The 21485-nt window shown below is 51.0% G+C and overlaps 1 protein-coding gene across 1 annotated transcript in view; it reads right to left on the bottom strand.

The window, feature by feature from the left end:
• The window catches only part of Inpp5d (inositol polyphosphate-5-phosphatase D), a 115698-nt gene that overhangs the window by 82303 nt on the left and 11910 nt on the right, over nucleotides 1-21485 (bottom strand). Inside the window, exon 2 of the mRNA XM_047545804.1 lies at nucleotides 16521-16584. Coding sequence (XP_047401760.1) covers nucleotides 16521-16584 — 64 coding nt within the window. The remainder of the gene's footprint in view (nucleotides 1-16520; nucleotides 16585-21485) is intronic.

The following is a 21485-nucleotide window of genomic DNA, read 5'->3' as shown; positions in this document are numbered from 1 at the left end:
GAATATTTTTGAGTACCAAACCTTACTTAAGTTTCTGTTAGTTTTCCCATTTTACAGATGGGAAACTGAGGCTCACTCAGAAGGGCCAAGCGACATGCCCTGCAAGTGGCAGAGCCAGGACTTGAGCCCACATCTCAGGTTCCCTGCTCCATGCTCCTGGACTCTAAAAGGTTGTGGTTCTCCGATTTCACTTCTTGTGGGTTCCGGTGCCTTAGGTACAAGGCAAGGTCATCCTGAACTCCATCCATAGGCCCTTATTTCCTGATGGATATTGTATCTTGAAAAGCCCTCTCTCCCTCAACATTTATGCTGTATAAAGAATTCCAGGAGCTGGGTACAGGATTACGCCTGTAATCCTAGCATTCAGGAGGCTGAGGCAGGAGGATCATGAGTTCAAAGGCAGCCTCAGCAACTTAGTGAGGCCCTAAGCAACTCAGTGAGAACCTGTCTCTGATAAAATACTAAAAAGGGCTGGGGATGTGGCTCAGGGTTAAGCGCACCTGGGTTCAATCCCTGGTACCAAAAAAAGAAAAAAAGAAAAAAGCCAGGAGTATAGACCAGTGCAGTGATATTTTGGAGAAAAATTAGGTACCATTTAGGCAAGTTAAATATGAGCATATCCTGTGGCTCAGCAAAATCTCTCCTGGGCTATACCCCGGGGCTCACATCGGGTCACTCAGATGGATGGTCCTCACTGGTTTGTTTGTGGTGGCAGAGATTTGGATGGAAGCTGAGTGGCCAGCCCCCAGAGGGTGGCAGGGAGAGTGTGGGCAAGACATCCCTGGGTGTCCCGCCGCAGCCAGGAGCCAGGACTTGACGTGCACAGCAAAGGAGGACTCTTGCAATGATGCTTGGGTGAAGGAATTAGAAGGCAGAGTGAGAGCCAAGAGGTCGCTTTAGTCAAGTAATGACGCTTGGATGCCACACGGCGATACACGTTCTGCCAGAAATATTTTTTAAACCCAACTCCAGTGGTTGCCTCTGAGGCAGGGGGTCTGCAAATGCAATATAGGGCAGACTGTGGCACATTGGAGAAATGTCCCTTTAAAGGCAGCTGCTCCCACTTAGCTCCAGTTATATCCCCACAGGGGACTGTAGGCGTAAGTGGCCAGAATCCCAAACTTTTCAAGAAAAGGTATAAAATTCAGATTCTTGGATGAAATCCCAGATTTTTAAATGTGTGCCATTAATTTTTAAAAACACCATGTCAGCCACAAATTTGAATCTTAGCTCCACCACCTGGTCACGTCATCTGGAGGATGGCCTGCACCTCTCGAAGGCCACACCAATGTCCTTGTTCAGGAAAGATGGTGCTAGACCTGCTCAGCTGGGAGGTGAGAGCCCAGGGCGTGTTTTGTTTTGCTCCCTGGAGAATTTGTAGTCAAATGTCTGCCACTTCCTGAGGTCCAGCAGGCGACATTTACCACTCGGGCAAAACTACCCCCAATTTCTAGAGGCTGGGCCCGCATACGCACCTGCCTTTCCTCCCACAAGCCCCCAGACTCTAGAAAAGAAAAGGTATGGTGGACCCCAGATGGCTAACGATCAGCTGGGGGAAGGTGGAGGGAGAGACGGGTTCAGCTGGCAGAAACATTTTCCCACTTACCAGGGCGAGGGCCGGCCAAAACAGGAAACTTCAAGCCTGCTTTGAAGGGTAGGTGGGATTGCCAGAAGCCAAGAGACGCAGGAAAGGGGCCAGAACAAAGCGTTCTGGTTGGTTGGCAAGCTCTCCTGACTAATGCAGGCCCTCAGCTCCCAGCAGACCCTGGACCTGGGGCTGGGGAGCTAGCTGCTCAGGGAGGTCAACAGCACCGGCAGGCAGCTACCTGTAAACATCAGGCCCTCAGGGGAACCCAAAGCTATTGAGGGAAGGTCCGCTGCTCCCAGGAGCTGCTAAGGGACCCTGCATCAGGACCAAGGGCCAGGGCAGGAAAGGGGCTGCAGCCACACCTGCCTGTACGCAGTCCTAGCCTCATCCTGGGAAGAAGAGGGTCCTGGTCCAGAGCTCAACCATGGGGAACTGAGGGGTCTGGGGAAGAGCAAGAGGAGGGACTGGGACACCCGAGGGCAGACCAAGAAAGTTGTGGCTTTTGTAATGAATGGGTAAGAGGGGTCATCCTGTAGTGTACGGTTTACGGAGCTTTATGCCCATCCCAGCCAGGATTCTAGATTAGATTACTAAAAGCGAGGCTTGTGAGAGACAAAGCAAGTAGAGCTCCCAGGCACCAGCGGAGTTCACTGGGAGCAAACCGAGTGGGGTAAATTGGCTTTTCTTGCTCTATGTACATAGTAGAAGGTCAATGTGTGTTTGCCAACCCCACAGATTAGATCCCTTTTTGTATCTGATGGAGAACATAGCTTAGCCATCTGTGGAGGGCAGGTAGGTGATGTGGAATGAGCTGGGAGTGAGGCTGTAGGGAGAGGTGGGGACTATGGCACATCGGAGAAAAGCCCCCATTAAAAGGGAGATGGTTCCACTCAGCCCCAGTCATATCACTGTGATGGCAAAACCAGACCTGGTTGTGAAATAAAATTACAAAAACATTATGGTAAGAGTCTGGCGCCTGGGGAGGGGTCGGTTCCCCTCTTTCTCCAGGAAGCCTCATTAGCCGTGGGTCCCTACCTTCTGCATTGTCAATAAGGGTCTGCCCCAAGGGTCTGCCTCCTCCCTCCTGAAATGTAATACATTTCTGTGAGAAGAGCCTTTCTTCTTGTCTGTTCCGTGAGCAGCTCTATGTTAGAGACCCTGCACAGGCCCTCAGTGCATAGATCAGGATTTTTTTTTTTAAAAGAGGAAAAAGCCCCAATGATAGGATGGGTCTAAGATGACGTCAAATAACCTATAAATATTGTGAGAAATGTGGATCAGGGCTCAGAATTTGGAGTTTTTGTTCTCCTCTGGACCCCTGGCGTGAAATAAAGCTCTTCTCCTCTCCACGAGCGGCTTGCTGCTTGTTGCAGGAAGCAAACTGCAAAGTCACCATGGGGTAAAATAGGCCTAAGGTGATCAGATCTTTATTTTTTTCAAGGAATGCTGAAAAAAATCTAGATTATTATGTAAAAATCTCTCAATTTTAAGAAACCCTTTTACCAGGCACAATGGTGCACCCCTGTAATCCCAGCAACTCAGGAGGCTGAGGCAGGAGGATCGTGAATTCAGAGCCAGTCTCAGCCAATTTATCGTGTCCCTAAGTAACTTAGTGAAACCCTGTCTCTAAATAAAACATTAAAAAGGTCTGGGGATGTGGCCCAGTGGTTAAGTATCCCTGGGTTCAATCATGGTATGGAAAAAAAAAAAAGAAACCCTTTTAACAGGTTCGTAATTTTTAAAATATCACCAAATCAACACAAACACCAGTTTATGATTGTTATTCTAATACACATAGCTTTTGATAGAGCACTTTGTGAGACTTGCTCTTGACATGGAGAAATGGGAGCCAGATCTGTCCCTCACTTATACCATCAATTCAGATTAAAACCCAGGAGGTGTGTATAGCAACGTGTGGCTGCCACCAAGCTTGGAGGCGGCTCTCTCAGCCAGTTGTGCTGGGTGACAGACCCAGGATGGGCTAGAAAGGTGAATGCCTGTATGAATATAGGCTTATTGTCATTTTTAATGAGGAAATGCAAAGTAAAATATTGAGATGGCATTTTTCATCCATAGTTGGATGAAACTTAGACACTGGTAACATCAAGATGTGGGGCTGGGTGGGTGCCCAGAGGCTTGGGTAGGAGGGTCACTGGAACAGCATTTGGGCGAGGCGATTTGTGGGAATCCACAGTAAAACATGCATGCCTTCAACCTTAGTTTATTTTCTCTTGCGAAAACACATGTGTGCACAGAGGCACACACAAGCCTGCTCTGGCTGCAATTGTCTTTGTAGCAATAAATAATAACAGAAAGGTCTGTCTCCAGGTTTGTCCACTGATGTTATGCATCAATCAAAGAGGACAAAGGTGTGCCAAGTGACTTGGGCAGGTCTCAAAGACCGATGGCTAAGGGGAGAAAGCAAGTTGCAGAGCAAAATGTAGGGCACAATCCCAATTCTAAGGCCAAAGGGAAACAGACTGCGTCTTCCCACAGGCCCCTGTCTCGGAACACATCCAGGACGGGCAGTTCAGAAGGGCGTGGGGAACGAGGGCGGGGCTTCCTTCTCTAGTCCCTGTGCTTCTGTTTTGTTGAGATGCTTTTTAAGAGCACATTCACATTTCACTAGGTGTAAAAGCAAGCAAAAATTGAATTAAATTAAAAATATAGGAAAACACAAAAGAAAGAAAACAAGAAAAATTGAAGCAAGACCCTCTGGCCTCCCCCACGAGGGTCTTGATGCCCAGGGGCCCTGAGCCTGAACCGGAAGAACTCCTGTGTGGCTGTGAACAGCAGATTAAAACAAAAGCAAAAACACACAACTCATAGGCTGGGGTTGTGGCTCAGTGGTGAAGCACTTGCCTGGCATGTGTGAGGCACTGGGTTTGATTTTCAGCACTGCATATAAATATGTAAAATAAAGGTCCATCAACAACCAAAAATATTTTTTAGAAAATCACCCCACCACCCAGTTTTTGCCTTGGAGGGTCTAAATTCAACATTCACGTACTTTTGTGGGGTGGGGGGTGGGGGGATAAAAGGTATAGTAGATGAAAAATAATTTTTAAAAACTTAGTTTTAAAATTATGTGGGTGTGGGGTTTTCTTCCGGAGTGATGGAGGTGTCTGGGAGTTGGATGAGGTGAAGGGCGCGGAGGCAGTGGATGCACTAACTGCCACAGAAATGCCCACGTTCTCTGGTTTTTGTGTGTTTGTTTTGTTTTTTGGCACCAGGGATTGAACCCAGGAGCACTTAAGCACTTAAGCACCCAGCCCATTTTATTTTTTATTTTGAGACAGGGTCTCACTAAGTTGCTTGGAGTCTCACTTAGGCTGAGGTTGCCTTGTGATCCTCCTACCTCAGCCTCTCGAGCCACAGGGATTGCAGGTGTGTGCCAACCCACCCTGCTAGTTCCCTGTCTTGTGGTTGGTTGTGTGCATTTCACCTCCATTAAAAACAAAACAACCCCCAGGAAGACTCCTTGGCTCGGGCTGTCTGCAGGAGAGTGCAGACTCCGCTACCGAGCAGGCAAGCCCTTTCAGCCAGGTGCCCACTTCCTCTTTTCCACTGCCCTCTGCTGGGATTCCCTGTTGGGACTCAAGTGTGGTGACCTTATTGTTGGAGATGATTCCATCTCCTGTACTACTAATTTTCTAATGATAGCCAGAAGTGAAATGAAAAAAATTATTATGAAGGTTATATCTTGGCCATGGTTTCAAAAAATAAATAAAACAGTACTAAAATGCAGAAGTAAGAGAGTAAAAGCCCCTTTTCTTTTTTGGTAACCCTGAGCATCCTGCAAACCACCATCCCACCTCCGGGATAATGGTTCCCGGACGTTAGAGGGCTTTGTACTCTTACATGTGTGCGGCGTTGGGCAGATAATGTTTCCTTAAACAGAAAAAAAACAAAGGCTCTCCTATTGCACGGCCCTGCAACTTTTAACATGGAGATCTGTCCAGCTCACACACTCGGCTCTGCTTTTGTTTTTAAAACAGCTGCATGGTTTTCCCCTGGGCAGACCCCTCTGCTGTGTGCCTCGCTGGTCCCTGTGCCTCACTCAGGTCACTTGCTGGCCTAAGCAATGTGAGGTTGTTTGCTAGAGTCCTTTTCTGTGCCCTGTGTGAACTCTTGCTGCAAGTGAATGTCCTTCTTGGCCCCTGCAACGTGGTGGACAGATTCCTGGAGGGGGCACATCCCTCACTGAGCTCAGGCACTAGGAAGGTGCGGGGACACTGGCTCCCTGCCCTCCAGAGACTTTGCTCTGATCTGCACGCCTTCTGACGTGTGGGCCTGGCGGCTGCTGCCCTCACCCCCACAGGGTCTTCAGCCTTCAACGTACACAAGGATCCCTGGTTATCTTCAAAGGCTGGTTCTGAATCTGGAGGCCTGGGGCCTGGCTTTCTGCCTTTCTTACAAGTTGCTATGTGATGCTGATGCTGCTGGACCACACTTTGAGTAGCAGAGCTCTAGAACGGTGCTATCCAGCAGAAATACAATGTGAGCCTTATATTTAATTTAAAATGTAGTTCTAGTAGCCACATTCAAATAAAAATGTTTCAAAGCTTAAACTCAGCCAGGTGCAGTGGCACATACTTGTAATCCCAGTGACGTGGGAGGCTGAGGCAGCAGGATCACAAGTCCAAAGCCAGCCTCAGCAACTTAGCAAGGCCCTAAGCAACTTAGCAAGACCCTGTCTCAAACTGAAAAATGAAAATAGTTGGAGATGTGGCTCAGTGGTAAAGCCTTTCTGGGCTCAATTCCCAGTTCCAAAAGGAAGAAGAAAAAAAAAAAAATTAAATTAAATGTATCCAAAATACTAGAATTTCAATATGTCATAAAAATTATGAGATGGTTTACATTTCTTCTCTCTCCCTGCCCTCTGCCCCTTGGTGCAATTCTTTTAAATTCAGTATGTATTTTATACCTTGCACATCTCAGATTCAACTAGCCACGATAAGAATGCTCAGCAGTCGCATGGACAGCCAGCTGGATGTACCAGGGAGGATCAGGGAACCTCCCTTCGGGCTGTTTGGGATGGAAGAGGCGGGCTTGCTCAGGAGGTGTCAACAAGAGCACCTTCTCATGTAGAGGGAAAAGGGGTGGGAGGGGTGGGGGGAGGGGAAAAATAACAGAACGAATCAAACATTACCCTATGTAAATTCATGATTACACAAATGGTATGCCTTACTCCATGTACAAACATGTATCCCATTTGTTTACAATAATAATAATAAAAAACATGTATCCCATTTGTTTACAACATGTATCCCATTTGTTTACAATAATAATAATAAAAAAAAGGAGCCCCTTCTCCTGCAAAGGGAGAGTGACCTGCAGCAGTTGGAGAAAGTTGGTGCTCAGGCCCAACTCTGGGTGTCCTGGGGACTCAAGCGGTGGATCCTATTATTATATTATGATAGGTGGAGCATCCCTAATCCAAAAACCTAAAATTGGAAACACTCCAAAATGTTTTAAGTGCCAACGAGATGCCACAAGTGGGAAATCCCACACTTAGCCACATGGGATGGGTCCCAGTCAAAGCACAGGCGCACACAAAGTAATATACAAAATTACCTTCAGGATATGTGTTTAAAGTGTATGTGAAGCTCAAATGAATTCTTGGGTCCCATCCACAAGATATCCCATTATGTATATACAAACAGTCCAGGTTTTTTAAAAAGTTCTAAATCCAAACCGCTCTGGTCTCATGCACTTTGGATAAGGGATATTCAACCTGTACTATCTGTTCCCAGGCAGCATTTCCAAGAGCCATCAAAGGGAGTCATAGCAAGTTTAAAACTGGACAGTTTGTCCTAGCTGGCCAGGGCCCATGCTATTATTCCCAAAGTTTGCAACTCTTTACTCCCCCAAATGTCAGAGAACCATCAACCTTTTTAACAAATGCCTCAGTGAGCACTCAATGTGCCCAAGGTCTTTAGCCCTGTTTTTTTTGTGTGGGGGGGAAATTGAACGCAGGGCCTGCGCATGCGAGGCAAGCACTCTACCAACTGAGCTATAGCCCCAGCCCCCCAGCCCTATTTTTAAGATGCCAAATGTGTTACGGAGTCTAAAGTTAAATTTTAGAGAAACATATTTACATTGATAGTTTCCCAAGAAGGGAAGCTGTCTCAATGTCGGGGGATTTTACTTCTGTGTCATGTTTTCGATTTGAATTTCCTCACCTCGCTTGCTCCTTTCCTAAGAGAAAGGGAGATAACAGATACTGAGCATGACCTCCTGCCTAGGGAGCGAGGCCCAAAGCCGCTGCTGCTGGGAGGGCAGGAGAGAGGCCGAGAGAGAGCCTTCTCAGTCCCAGAGGGGAGGGGAGGAACTCCAAGGAGAAGAGAGGAATCCAGTGGTCGGCAGGGCCGTGAAGCAGAGAGGATCTGGATGGGCAGTCTGCCTATCGCTCCCTTTCTCTGGGGCTGTGTTAATGTCTCTCACTTCTTCTGTGTAAGCATTTTCATTTTGGGGTCAAGACGATTCCACCATGCCGCCATGCATCCAGCAGGAGTGTGCTGAGCCCTGCAGGGGCAAGCCAAGGACGAAGCTGACCGGGGAGCGCTGGGGGTGCAGCTGGGAGGTGCCCCTGGCACCTGCCAGCCAGAGAGAGTGATGGCAGGGCTCCTTGGTCCTGCCCAGTCTGTCTCAGGTTGGAAGGCAGGTGGGTGGGGGGAGAATGGGGGCTGTTGGTTCTTCTCCACCTCAGTCTTCAACGTTTGCCTTTAAAACGGCCATTTTCCTGAGGGGCACTCTCTCCTTTATTGTTTCCATTTCCCCTTTCCCCGCTCACCCCAAGCAAAGGTCCTGCCTTTGCGGGCCGGGCTGCAGCTGTCACTCGGTGGTTATAGCACTTGCCTAGCATGTGGGAGCCCTGGGTTCAATTCCTGCTGTTGACAGTGTGGGGTGAAAAAGACTGTTCAGTTTAAACTCTTCCCCTTCAAGAATTCTGCTTGATCTTTTGTCCCCCTTTGGGTATACATGCCAGCAGTACTAAAAACCTGCACCAACCGTTACATTTCAGGAGCCAGGGCTCCTGAAAAAGGCTTTCCAGGGCTCCAGGAAAGCAAGCTCCCTCCATCCCCCCATTGCCGGAGCCTAGGAGGCGTCTTTTTGACCTCAATTACACAACCCTGAGATGTTCTTTTCGGCTTGCTTCTTTTCTTTTTGTACAACTCTCAAGGTACTCTTCTGGAGGAGACAGAAGTGACAGCTGGCAGGGAACTGAGGAGAGCTCAGCTTGAGAGGACTTGCCGCCAGCTCCCCACTAGCCCTGCTGCTCGGCCCCCAGGGCTCCAGCCCTGGCGGCACCCACCATAGCCCACCACGGCAGGGCGAGGCTGAGCCAGCCTCCCAGCCAGACGCAGAGGCAAGGGGACTCCCACCCATGTTCTCACGGAGGGGGACAGGCACAGGGCTGACTGCCACCCACATGCAGAGATACAGCAGCAGGAACTAGGAAGGGCCTGGGTGCATGGAAGGGGAAGTGGGCCTCCCAGGTGGCTGGGCCACTGATCATCGTGGAAATTGCCTGACACAGGTTTCCTTGAGGAGGGGACTGTGTCCATGAGGTTGAGCTTGTATTCCCAGTTGGATCCCCATTCCTATCATGTACTTATGCAGGCTCAGTGAGCAGGTGCAGGCAGGATCTAGGGAGCTCTCTGCTCCTGGGCCAGGGCCAGGGGCCAGTGAGTGGCCTCTGTGGACAGTTCTGCTGTCCAAAGACTCTGGGTCTTTTTTGACCCCAAGTCCCAGTACTTTCTCCTTCCCCTGGGCCTGGTGTCCCCCACCGTGTCCCAAGGCGGGCCTGGGCTGCGGCTGGGTGACTCCACCGTGGTGTGGATCTGCCTGGCTGCTGGGTTCTTGTCGAGTACCACGTCAAGCAGTGACCGTGGTTTACGGGAACCACTTTTCAGTCCTCAAAACCTCCGTGGGAGAGAAGAGCTGCAGGAGTCCCTCTCTTTCTGACGGGGAAGCAGTGACTCCGGGGAAACAAGAGCGCCCCAGAGGGAACTAGAGAAATGACTTGAATGAAGATGGAGGAAGAGCCTGAACACACAGCTCCAGGGGCCATTGGGCAGCCTCGCCTGGCTGCAGGAAGCCCAGGTGGTTATGACCCAGCAGGGAAAACCCACCAGAAGAGCAGAAGCAGGGCAGAGGGCAGGGCCAGTTAAGCAGGGGCCCCAGCCCGTGTGACAGGCTCGCAACAGAGCAGCCCAGCGCTGAGGTTAAAACCCACCCAGAAGGAGTTCCTGCAAAACTCGGCCTGTGCAAAAGAGAGCGCTTCCCAGAATGCAGAGGAAATTGACCAAGGCATGGAAAACCAGGGCTGGAGCCAGTGGGCGCAGCGGACACCGTGGAGACCCGGTGCGAACTGCCAACCGTAGCAGGGGGAAGCCTGGTGCGTGAGGCCTGCTGCTCCTGCCTCTTCTTCAGGGGCCAAGGTGATGCATCCCCATGGGAAAGACCTACTGCACACTCGCCAGGGACAGGAACAGATGCAGGACAGACAGCGGATAAACCAAGTGATAAAGATACTAAGGCAGAGAGTCGCAAGTGCCCCAGAGAAAATGAAGAGAGGAAGGGGCGGGAGCAGGGGCCGGCTGCTGCCATGGAGTGATGGGGCAAGGTGCTCAGCGGGCAGGTGTTTCCCTAGAGGAAAGCTGTTCTGTGGGGCTCGACTCTGCGCTTGGGAAGGTTAGACCTAGAACTTGATCTGGAAGGACAAAGCCAAGCGAGAAGCTAAGTCATCCTACAACAAGCAGGAAATCCAGATGCCTCCCCGGGCACAGAGACTGCTAAAATATTGGTTGGTTTTGTGCTGTTTCTAGTTAGGGTTGGAGAAAAGGATACTGAACCCAAGGATATTTGACACAAAGATAGACTTTAAGAACATCTGGGTGGGTGGGGGACGGAGCAGATCCTGCTAACACGGTACCAGCCATGACTAAGAAGAGGGGAGAGTCAGGGGCTGCTTGTGTCAGAGAAACCTGTCATTCAATTTAAAATTTACAATTTCTTTTTGAAATTCCCCTAGCATAGCCCAAACCGTTGCTGTGTTAGTATACTTTTAGCTGCAGGTAACAGAAAACCCTAACTCAACTACTTAAACAAATAGGAATTAACAGTCTCACAAAACAGGAAGTCTAAAGGCAGGCAGCTCCCGGGCTGGTTAATTCTGTTCACCTAATTCAATGACATCACTGGGGACCCAGGTTCATTTCATCTTTCTGCTCTGCCATCTGCATGCTGGCCTCACTGTCCGGTAGCTACTCCTCATGGTTGCAAGATGGCAGCAGCAGCTCTAGCCGTCTTATCCTATGACAAGATAAGGAACCGTTTCATCCTTGTGCCCATTTCTAAGACAAGTAGACCTTTATTAGAAGCCCCATAGCACACTTTCCTTCATGCCTCATTGGTTACAATTGCATTTTTTTCCACTAGTTTAAACCCGTCAGTCACATGATACAATTTAGTACCAGTCCCGAGCTGTTTGGGGCAACAAGAACAAAGAAAGAAACAGGCCCGCCATCATGCGCAAGGTGGCCCTGAAGGCTCCGGAACAGGAAGGAGCAGGAACAAGATGGCAGGGGATGGGTGAAAAGGGAGATGGTCATTTAGAGGTAGAGATGACAAAATTCTCCAGACTTCTCCAAAACACCTAGGAAAGGATTACACGTCCTGCAGCCACACAAGAGAATGGTGGAGTTTACTTGGTCAAAAAGGCACGTGTGCTCAGAAGGCTAGAAAATGAGGGGGACGTGGCTTTCTCAGGGGTTCTGAGAAAGAAAGCAGAGCAGGTGGAATACAAGCTCACTCAAAGACCAAACAGAAGAAAAGTCTGGAGTCAAAGAAAGCTCTGAGTTGGCAAAGTGAGTCAGCGGAACACAGTTCAGGCCTTATCAATGGGAGGAAGATGACTGGGACGGAAAAGAGAAGAATTTCCACCAGTTTCAAAGCAGAAAAGACGACTGGTTCCCTCTATGAGCTAATCAAGGCCCAGGTTGGCCTTGGGACTCTGTCCTACTGAGTTCCCGAAGGCAGCAGCAGGAGGCTTCTACAGAATGTGAGGACACTGACCCAGGGAGTCTCATAGCCATCAGGTTCCCTTGTCATGAAGGCAACTGTGAGATGCTTTGAGATACTCGGGCTTACAAAACAGATCTGTCTGTCTTCTGCTGTAGGAAAAAAGTACGAAGTAGGCACCTAGAAAGTGACGTCATGACGTAGAGGGACCCTCCGCCCGTGGCCTTGTGGGCCGTCTCAGCCCCCAGCTCCCCTCCTTGTGCGACCTCAGGAAGTGTGTGGACGAGCCACATCCTTTGCCCAGCGGCTCAGACGGAATCTTGACTTCACGGGGTGACCACTCAGAACAATAACAGCTGCCACTGCTTCCTGAGCTTAATAACAATGGCTCAGCGTCCACCCTGGGACCCCTGTGGGGGAGCAGCTTAAAGAATTTGTTTTGTTTCCCTCTCCAAAAGCCAGACTGCCCGGAGCAATGTGACCATTACCGTCACCACTGCCATGGATGGGGACCAGAAACTTGAATCATGAGTCTGTCTCATCTTCACACCTCAGACTGCTCCAGTCCCTGGGTTTTCTTCTGAATAGGGAAAGAATAGTGTGAACAGAGTCTATGAAGTCGGTAATTTCAAATGCCCGTTTCTCCCACCCGTGAATGAAACCTGCAGGTGTTCCTGCCTTGACTTAAATCCTCAGTACCCTGGATGCAATCTCAGTCTCAAATGCGGAAGTTCACAGAGCCCATCCACATGGTGGGGGTCCAGGGGCAGGCTTGATCTTCTGCTGTGTTCTGCTTGGTAGGAAGGAGTTGGGAAGGGAGCAAGGGCTGGTGGGTGAAGGTGGAGCCTCAGGACCCGTGGGCTTCAGTTGCAGCTGGGCTTGGCCAGCTGTGGTTGCAACACTTCTGAAGGCCGCTCTGAGCCTGTGGGTTCCTCAGCCACACCGCACACACACTCTCCCTCCGCTTCCAGGGAGCAGGGTCACCTCAAAGACTGGCAGCCTGGCAGCTGCTCTGAAGTCAGGAACTCAACCCGGTGCCACTTCCCTGGGGAGAGTCACTTCCCTTCCCAGCCCAGGAGAGGAGTCTGGGCTTTCTGAGGAGCTGAGCCGTCTACCCGGCCCTGGCCTCAGGCAATACTCAGAGTGTCACCCAGGCCTGGGGATGTGGCACAGGCCCCAGTCCAGAAGGTTCTCCAGCAGTGGTAGAACAGCTGCTTCACGGTTCCACAGCCACTGAAGCTGGGAGTCCACAGCCCAAAGAGCAGAGTCAAGGGAGTGGGCCTCCGGGAAACTCGCCCTTCACACCACTGGCACTGCCGAGAATCTTCTAGATCACCCTTCTCTGGCACCCGGCTCTGCTGTCTCTTCACCCCACCCCACCTATAGCCTACAGCCTCCTTCGCTCTTTCTCTTTCCTCTCCTTCCCCTTCCCTGACTTTCCCTCTCCTTTCCTTCTTTCTTCCTCTGCTCTCACCTGTTGCTGTGGCTGCCCCCTCTTCCTAGGAATAAGGCAGCAGCTGGGGGCAGTGACCCCGGCACAGCCCATGCCCCCTGGGGCTGGGCGTCACCTCCTCCTCTGCAGAATCCTAACCCCAGTGCTGGCTGCAGGTGTGACAGGTTGTCATTCCTACCTGCCAGTGGGGTTCCCAGGCAGATCCTAAACAAAGCCACCTGGCTGGGGAGGGAGGGCGGCTGCCCAGTGCTGGCCACGCCCCACAGGGCACTATCACTCCTGATGGAATGTTCTCTCCAGCCCATGGAGGAAGAGGCCCCAGCATGGAGAGAGGCCACAGGCCCTGCCTCCTCATACCCTGGGCGGAGTCCGGGGCCCGTCCTCGCCCTGGCCCAGGGGATTTCGGCACCCAGTCAGGTTTGGAAGCACACTCTGAGCTGCGGTAAAGAAGCCTTTGTGTTTTTTTTTGGGGGGGGGGAGGGGTGCATCTGGAGATCCGATGTGAGCCCCACGTCTGAGACGTTCACATTTAAACGAGAGGGTTGGATGGGGTTCTGGTTCGGATCCTTCCCTGCCATCTCTGACTTCTGTGAGTCTGCGAAAGATGGAGTGAGAGAAGAGTCCCAGAGGGTTGGGGTCACGCCCTGCCCTGACGCTGGGCCACCACGGGCCGTGAGGTGGAGCCTGACTTCAGAGATGTAGCTCTGCAAAGGAAGATGGAGCTGACAAGAAGGAGCCCCTGTGGGCAGAGCTAAGGTGATGGAGCCTTCGGGGCTTCCCTTGGACATGTTTCGGGTCAGCGGCTGCTTCTTTGGGCGGCCTCACATTCTGGTGGCACCAAAAAGACTGAGGTGTAGGGAATGAGTTATTTAGAAACTGTGGCTAAGCTCAGGAAAGAGTGTGAGGTTTTACCTCAATACGAAAAGAGGAACTTGAGTTGAAATATGCAGCGCTCAGGGCTGCTGAGGCCTCAGGCGAGGCTTATGAGGCAGGAGCTTCAAGTCACTCCTCAGTGGACCTCTGCTATCATGTACTTCAGGAGGTGTGTTTTTATGGGAAGGTTCGTTCTTCAAGGTGGAAACTCCCTCAGATCACCAAGGCCTCTGGCTCCTGGTTCCTGAGTTATCTGTGCTGGCTACCAAAGACACCACCGGCCAGGGGCAGGTTTGTCCAGCAGGACCACATGTCCTCTGTGAAAACTGCCTGCCCATCACCATGATGTGGTGGCTTTAGAGAGCCAGGCCCCGACCCCATGATTCTGTCCCCATACCCAATGGTAGGCAGACACCTGCTCGCTGCCAGACAGCCATGCTGTCTATGGGCCCAGGAAGGGAATGCCTTGGGGCTGAGCCAATCAGACTCCAGGGGGACGGGAACCGAAAGGGAGCCAGTCAGGAGGGGAAGAGCAAACCCACAGAGATGAGCTGAGTCACAGAGGTGGAACCTGACAGGGCCCCGAGCCCTGGGGCTTCTGGGTGGCTGTCTTGCTGTGCACGCCTCCACCCAGGCCGCTGTCCCGCACACACATTAGCCAAAGTGAGACTCTGCTTCTTGCAACTCCAAAGCCTGACGAGGCTCCGAATTTCAGAGCTGATGCAGGACTAGTGAGGATTCACAGCGTCACAGGAAGCACGAGAGCAGGAATGTGAAGACTAGAGAGCAGAGACTCCAGACAGCCTGCACTCAGAAGCCCTGGGGAAGACCCTGCTCAGCCACAGAGTCACGTCTTTTCCAGTCATACTTAAAGTCTTCTTCACTTTGAAGGAATAGAAGAGACCACAGGGGGAAAGAAGATCAAAGGCATTGACTGACTTTTAACTTAAGAGAGCTGAGTCCTCTCAGGAAACCACCCAGGAAGGACGCCAACCTAGCTGGCAAAGTTCACAAGGGCCTAGACTCCAGCAATACGGGAGAGATGGCGAGGCCCACTGCCTGTCCCACGCCGGCCTCCCTGACCAGTCACACCCCTGTCACCCGGGCAGGTGAGGAGCACACATTGGAGACAAAGGTTCCAAGTACCTGAAAGGACGGTCCTACCCTAGGCATGCTTATGTGTGCTCCTGCTGACTTCCAGCAAGGACCAGGCTGCGTCATGATGGCATCCTGGACCAGCCAGAGACCTTCTAGCCGTATGGTGTCCTCACCCGTCCCACCAGTGTGGACGCACGTGCAGCAAGGACCATGAAGCCCGAGCGGTGCTCAGCCTGGCTTGTATCAGGGAGGGCGCTTCTGCTTGGGCCAAACCTGCCTGTCTGTGGAGGCCCGGCCTCTAGCAGACCCTGCCTCCCAGAAGGCAGCTCTGTGACTGCCTTCTCCCAGGGCTGGTTCCCACTCCTCAGGGTCCCACACTCTGGACCAAGTGGCTGGCTGAAGTGATTCCTTTGATCCTCATAATCAGTCACCCCAAGAGGTCTGCTCAGCAAACCTTCCTCTCCCTGGTGACACGTTTCTGGGCCTCTTTGCCCTGGGGACCTGCTTGTTCTCTGGGTCTTGAGTGCAGCTCTGTGTCTGCACCGTGTCCTAAAAGGGGAGTCATCCCTCCGAGTGAGGAAGCCAGCAGTTGTGCCTACCTCTCCCCCTCCCACTTCTGCTTCCACTCTCTTTCCAACTCGACCCTGCAGGCCCGCCATTGCTCCTGCACCACGCAGGGTCCAAACCCTTGTCTATGCCCACCGTTCTGCTCTGGCATGGAGGTGTGCTGTGGGTGGCTGGGCCTCTTACCATGGTCCCTGAGGACTGAGTACCACCCCACCCCCACCAAGGTCACTGAGACCGTTGCCTCCTTCTTTCTTCCCACCCCCATGTTCTCTTGATGCAGCCAGATAAAAATAGCTCCCCTGGCTTCCACATCACTGCGTTATCACACACTGTGGTCACCAAAGCCCTTACTGTTATCACACGAACTGTGCGCGGGTGGTCTTCCCAGGCTTCCCGGGAGGAGGGGGGCAGCTGGGCTTTTTTTTGTTGTTTTTAAATTCAGCTGCAAGTTTGGAGCACCAGACTTTACACGGTGAGAGCGGATGCACAAGCATCGGTGTGGAGCAGGAGAGCGCTCACAACAGCGCTCCGCAAGTGCTGCTTCCTGAGAACCTTCTAGGCCTCCTGCAAGTACCCCCCTGCAACTTCCCCGACCTTTGAGAGGATTTTGGAAAATCAGGAACACTCTTCCTTTGTCTCTGGGTGTCCCCTTCACCACCACGTCCTTTTCGCCCTCTCGTACGCAATGAATCTCTGGCATGCCTGCTCCGTCACATCATGGAGCAGGGTCACATTGGAGGGTCACCGTCACTGCCGAGCCACACAGGTGCTTTTGGAGAAGGGCAGGCACAGCCAGGCCCTTACCTGGCGCTGCTCGGGGCACGGGCTTTCCTCTTCCTCTTCCTCTTCCCTCCTTCTCTGCCAGCAGAGGCTGGAGTCAGGGTTAGACTTCCAGACTCACAAAGGACTTACCTGCACAGTGAATTTGTCGTCTTCGTTGGGCAAAATTCTGTAGGTGTAAACACAGTTCCGATACCTGAAATAGATCAAAGACTCCGTTAGATCCCAAGCAGGAAAATCCAGTTTCCTTGTAACTGAAAGGGCAGACTCCCTGGCGGAAGTTGAAGAACCTGCCAAAAAGTCTCCAAACCTCAGGGCCGACGTCCTCTGAGCTGGTGATGAACACTGACACCGAGCAGTCAAGGGTGGCCAGCTTGCTCACCCCCACAGCACACAAGGAGCATCCGGAAGGGCGAGGGGGTCATTTGGGCGTGGACCCACGATTAACTTCCATGCTTGATAGCTGTGGGGTGGATCTAAAGGTGTCCACTGTCTGGAAGGCCTTCCCAACCTTTAGCTGCCACGCTGACCACAGGAATGGAGCAAGAGGGGCGTTTGAAGAACAACTAAGACCCCCAGGGGGTTGAGGAAGATGGGGTCACGTGGATGGGTCTCAGGCACAACAGCAGGGACCACGAGGGACAAAGCGAAGCTCCCTCGGTGCCCATGCCTTCCCTGGCCAACCTCTCCCCCTTCCCTGGACACTCTGCCCCATGATTTTCTTCTCCTACAGGTGGCCACTGTCTCTTCAGAGACCCAGATTTGCCCCAGCACCTTGTAGGGAGTGAACTTTAAGGTTGTTTCTGAGTGCTGGGCACCCCAGATTTCCTTCTCTTTCTAGAAAACCACCTTCTTTGGCTCAGGGAGAGGGACGAGGAGAGGGACTTTTTACTTTCCTAGAATCTCTAAGTAAAAGGGGGAATTAGTGCCAGCTCAGGCGCCCTGTTAGAGGGGCACACTGGTGGGTGGTCCCTTGCCCGCTGGAACCTGGCAGCGATATTGGTCACAGGAGTCTGTTGCCCCTTGGCCGAGCCGGGCAGCCTTTGCTATTTGGACCTTGGACTCTTCCCCAAAGCTGCTGGTCTGCTCCCTCTCCCAACAAAATCCCTCCCTGCCTCTTTCCCCACTGGGTCTCTCAGGAACTTAATCCCCTAGGCAGGGACCAGTCTCTGCCATCAAGACAATGCTTCCTTCTAGATGTTTCACTTAGTCCCTCCTGTGTGCTAGGCATTCCACCAAACATTTGCATATATTATTGTTTAACTGGACTGTATTTAGTTGGAAAAAGTTAAAAGCATACAGGAAGAAATGAAATGCAAAATACATGGCTCCTCCCCTAATCCTGCGAGATCCATTTCTTGGATTTATATTTCTTGGATTTCTTGGATTTTTTTTTCTTGGTTCGTAAAATGTTCTAGAACGTTTAAACACACACACAGCTTATATGTACATATCTTTAAAGATGCATTTAAAATCATACTATATATGTTGTTCTGAAGTTTGCTATTTTAACAAAAGAAAAAAAAATATTTTAGGGATCTTCTCATGTCATCTGAGAGAGAGAGAAAGAGAGAGAGAGAGAGAGAGAGAGAGAGAGAGAGAGAGAGAGAGATGATTTATTATCTTTCTCCTCATGTTCTACCATGTGGATATGAGGCTATGTGTTTGGTCAGATCCTAGTGATGGACAGGTAGTTACTTTTAGCTTTTTACTGTTATAAATAAAACTGCAGTGAACATCTCTATTCCCCCATCTTTGTGTACCTGGGTGCATGCATCGTTCTAACTTCCCCAACAGTGAGAAGGAGATGATAATAACACAACATGTACCTGTTGCTATGTAGATCGGACAAGCTCAGGTGTGGAGGCATTCGTAACATACCTGCTGAGCTGAACATGCAAGTGTGGATGCTTATTAGTGCTGTTGCTGATTCACTAGGAGGAGACTGCTGGGATAGAGGACATGGGCACTTTATGTTTTGATAGAGGCTACCGACTGTCTTCCAACGCAGTTGGTGTCATTTTTTTCTCCTACTAACCGGATTTGAAAGTGTCTGTGTCCCCACACCCTGCCAACTGACTGTTATCAGACTTCTAAATCTTTGCAAATCTGAAAGGTAAAAGAAAAATGACAGCTTGCTTTAATTTGCCTTGTCTTTATGAGAAAGGTTCAGCATGTTCTCCTGCTTGGCTGTTTCTATTTCTTTTTCTGTGAATTCCTTTTCATGTTTTGTTTCACTTTTTTGTATCATCTTTCATTTGTATGACTTTGATTTTGATCTATGCTAGCATATATTTTGAAGTTTTGTTTTTTTGGTACCAGGGATTGAACCCAGGGGTGCTTAACCACTGAGCCACATCCCCTTTTTATTTTTTATTTAGAGACAGGGTCTCACTAAGTTGCTTAGGGACTTGCTAAGTGGTTGAGGCTGGCTTTGAACTTGAGATCCTCCTGCCTCAGCCTCCCGAGCTGCTGGGATTACAGGTGTGCACCATGGTGCCTGGCTGGAGTTATTTTGACAGTATTTAATTTTTTTTTTTCTTTAAACTGTATGGAAATTTTTCAATTTTATGAACTACTGAATGCTTAAGGAAAAGTCTGGCTGGTGTTTTGGAGAATTTCACTTCCACTTGCTTCTTTATTCTGCCCAAGAAAGTTTCTTCTGTCTCTCTCCCACTCCTTTAGTGCCCATCTCTCTGCTCCCATCCTGTCTCAGAGCCACAGCTATCTTGTATCAGAGCTAGCAGGAGAGAACCTCTGGTCTGATGTCGTCTCACCTACCAGAGACATCCCTAGGACGCACAGAACTCCCCCGCTCCACGCCTCCCCCAGTCCCATGAACCAGGCCTCATCCCGCTTTGCACACAGAGCCTGTCACACAAAGCCAGAGGCAGCTCCACCCAGCTGGTGTCTTATCTTTCAGTGCTCTGAGCTTCCTCCTGTAGATAAACAAATGAGGGAGGGTGAGGACTCTCACTGGGCAGAAGGCAGCTGACTAGGGAAGAGCTCAGGCCAGCGCAAAGCACTGACTGGCAGACAGGAAGAGAGCAGGGAGTCATGGGGACACAGAAGCAGCCTCTCAGAGCAGGAAAGCCCCTCCAGCACAGGCAAGAGCAGCAGACCAGCCTTTTTGGACTTTTCAAAGATGTTCTAGAAACTCAGACCAGGAAACAGCCTGTGTCACTGAGGCAGATCAGAATCAAAAGCTGGCACCACAGGGAAGAGAAGATGCTCTCACCTTAAGGTCACCTCTGCAGATGCTGATGACCTGCCTGCCTAACACAGGGCCTTGCACTCCGTTTCTGGGGGAGTCAGTTTAGATCTTCAAGGAAAACGTAGAGCATCACATGGCCACCATCCCTCAGGAGAGCAGTAGCTCCAAACTGCACTCCACAGGGTGCCGGAGCCTCGCCAGGGAATCTGGCCTCCCCCACCCACCAGCAGTTGCACTTCACCCTGGGTCCCATGTATAGTCAGGTATATACACATGTGCACACCAACACGTGTGCCCATGTGCATACACATGCTCACGTATCCTATGCCTTTATAAGTACAGCACAGCACAGCACATGCACACACAAGTGATTCACACACCGGTGTCCACACACGTATGCATATAACACACACACACACACACACACACACACACACCCAATCTTACAGGCAAAGTGTTTAAAGCAAAGATTCCACAACTAAATAGCGTTTGACAACCACAACCCTGGAACGCCACCTGGACCACATGCTCATTCTCTGGGGCCACAGGTCCACCCTGCCCTTTCCTAGCTCCTTTGGTGATTTGGCAAGTTTGTTGTACTAACGCTCTCGTTTTGCAACTTCTCTGAGTGACTGGGTCACTTTTCAAGAATATTCCCACTGGAGACCCAGGCGAGGGTGGCAGTTCTTCCTTCTGCTACCAGTGACCTTGTCCCATTCTTTTTTTTTTTTTTTTTCCACGGTGTGGGGATTGAACCCAGGGCCTTGTGCTTGCAAGGCAAGCACTCTACCAACTGAGCTATCTCCCCAGCCCCATTGTCCCATTCTTAAATGAAGGGCGACTTGGAGCAGATTTCCTACACGGCCCCCTCTAAGTTCTGAGGAACAGGTGCCCACCCCATGCTAACCAGGAGAGGAGGTGGGAAGATGCCTCTCGGGAAGGACACTCCTGGATCAACCCTGAGGTGCCACTAAAAGCTTTATTGCAATACGAGTGGACAGGCACGGGGGAGTGGGAAGAAAATCCGGGCTTTGACTTATTCTTTCAGCTGAGCATCACTGTTTCTGAGTGACTCTCCTAGCTGCATACTGACAGCACATCCAGAAACATCCCGCACCATGGCGAGCCCCACAGAGACACACACGCACATGTGAAAAGCTAACTAAAGTGAACTAAAAGTCCAAAGCCTCTGCGTGTGTGGCCTCCTTGGGCCACCTGCTTACCATGCTCCTATGATTGCTTTTAAATCCCTCTGTGACTCTTGCCATGCACCATTCCTAATTTCTAATGTTGTTTGCGTGAGTTTTCTCTTTTTCTTGGCTGTGTGGTGCACGCTTCTGGGCAAGATGGGGTGGGCTGGAAAGTCCGCATTCGAAAGTCCATTTGAACCAGTGTAGACAGAAGAGGAAACATCCATCAGACCCGGGAAGCCAGGGTGTTCACCCTTCACCACGCCAAACCCCAAAGAATTCCAGCCAGAGAGAGTGCCGACATTGAGGAGTTGGCAGAGGCCATTAGTTGCTGCATGGGCCCCCAAGAGGAGAGGGCACAGAGGAGGGCAGTGGGCAATGGTTGGGTGAGCAGGCAGCTGCTTTGCTGGGCACCTGTGGAGCCCCCTCCCCCCGCAGCACAGGGACCCTGTGGGTCACTGTTTGTCCTACAGTTGCACAAAGCAAAGACCAAGGAACCAGACCCCGGGGAGGGAGCCCACCATCTGTGTATCCCACCCACTCCTCATCAGTTGCCTCCCCAGAAGCTGAGTCTTGGGTTGGGTTCCCCTGTCCTCATCTCTGCAGGTCCATTTTATGTTTGATAAGAAAAATTGGGCAGAAACCTTCTCCCATCTCTAAAAGGATCTAATTTTTCTTGACAGTTCTTTTCAG

The sequence above is a fragment of the Sciurus carolinensis genome, chromosome 3 (genome assembly GCF_902686445.1).
Source record: "Sciurus carolinensis chromosome 3, mSciCar1.2, whole genome shotgun sequence".
In the NCBI taxonomy this organism is placed as follows: domain Eukaryota; kingdom Metazoa; phylum Chordata; class Mammalia; order Rodentia; family Sciuridae; genus Sciurus; species Sciurus carolinensis.
This window is presented reverse-complemented; position numbering and strand designations above follow the sequence as displayed.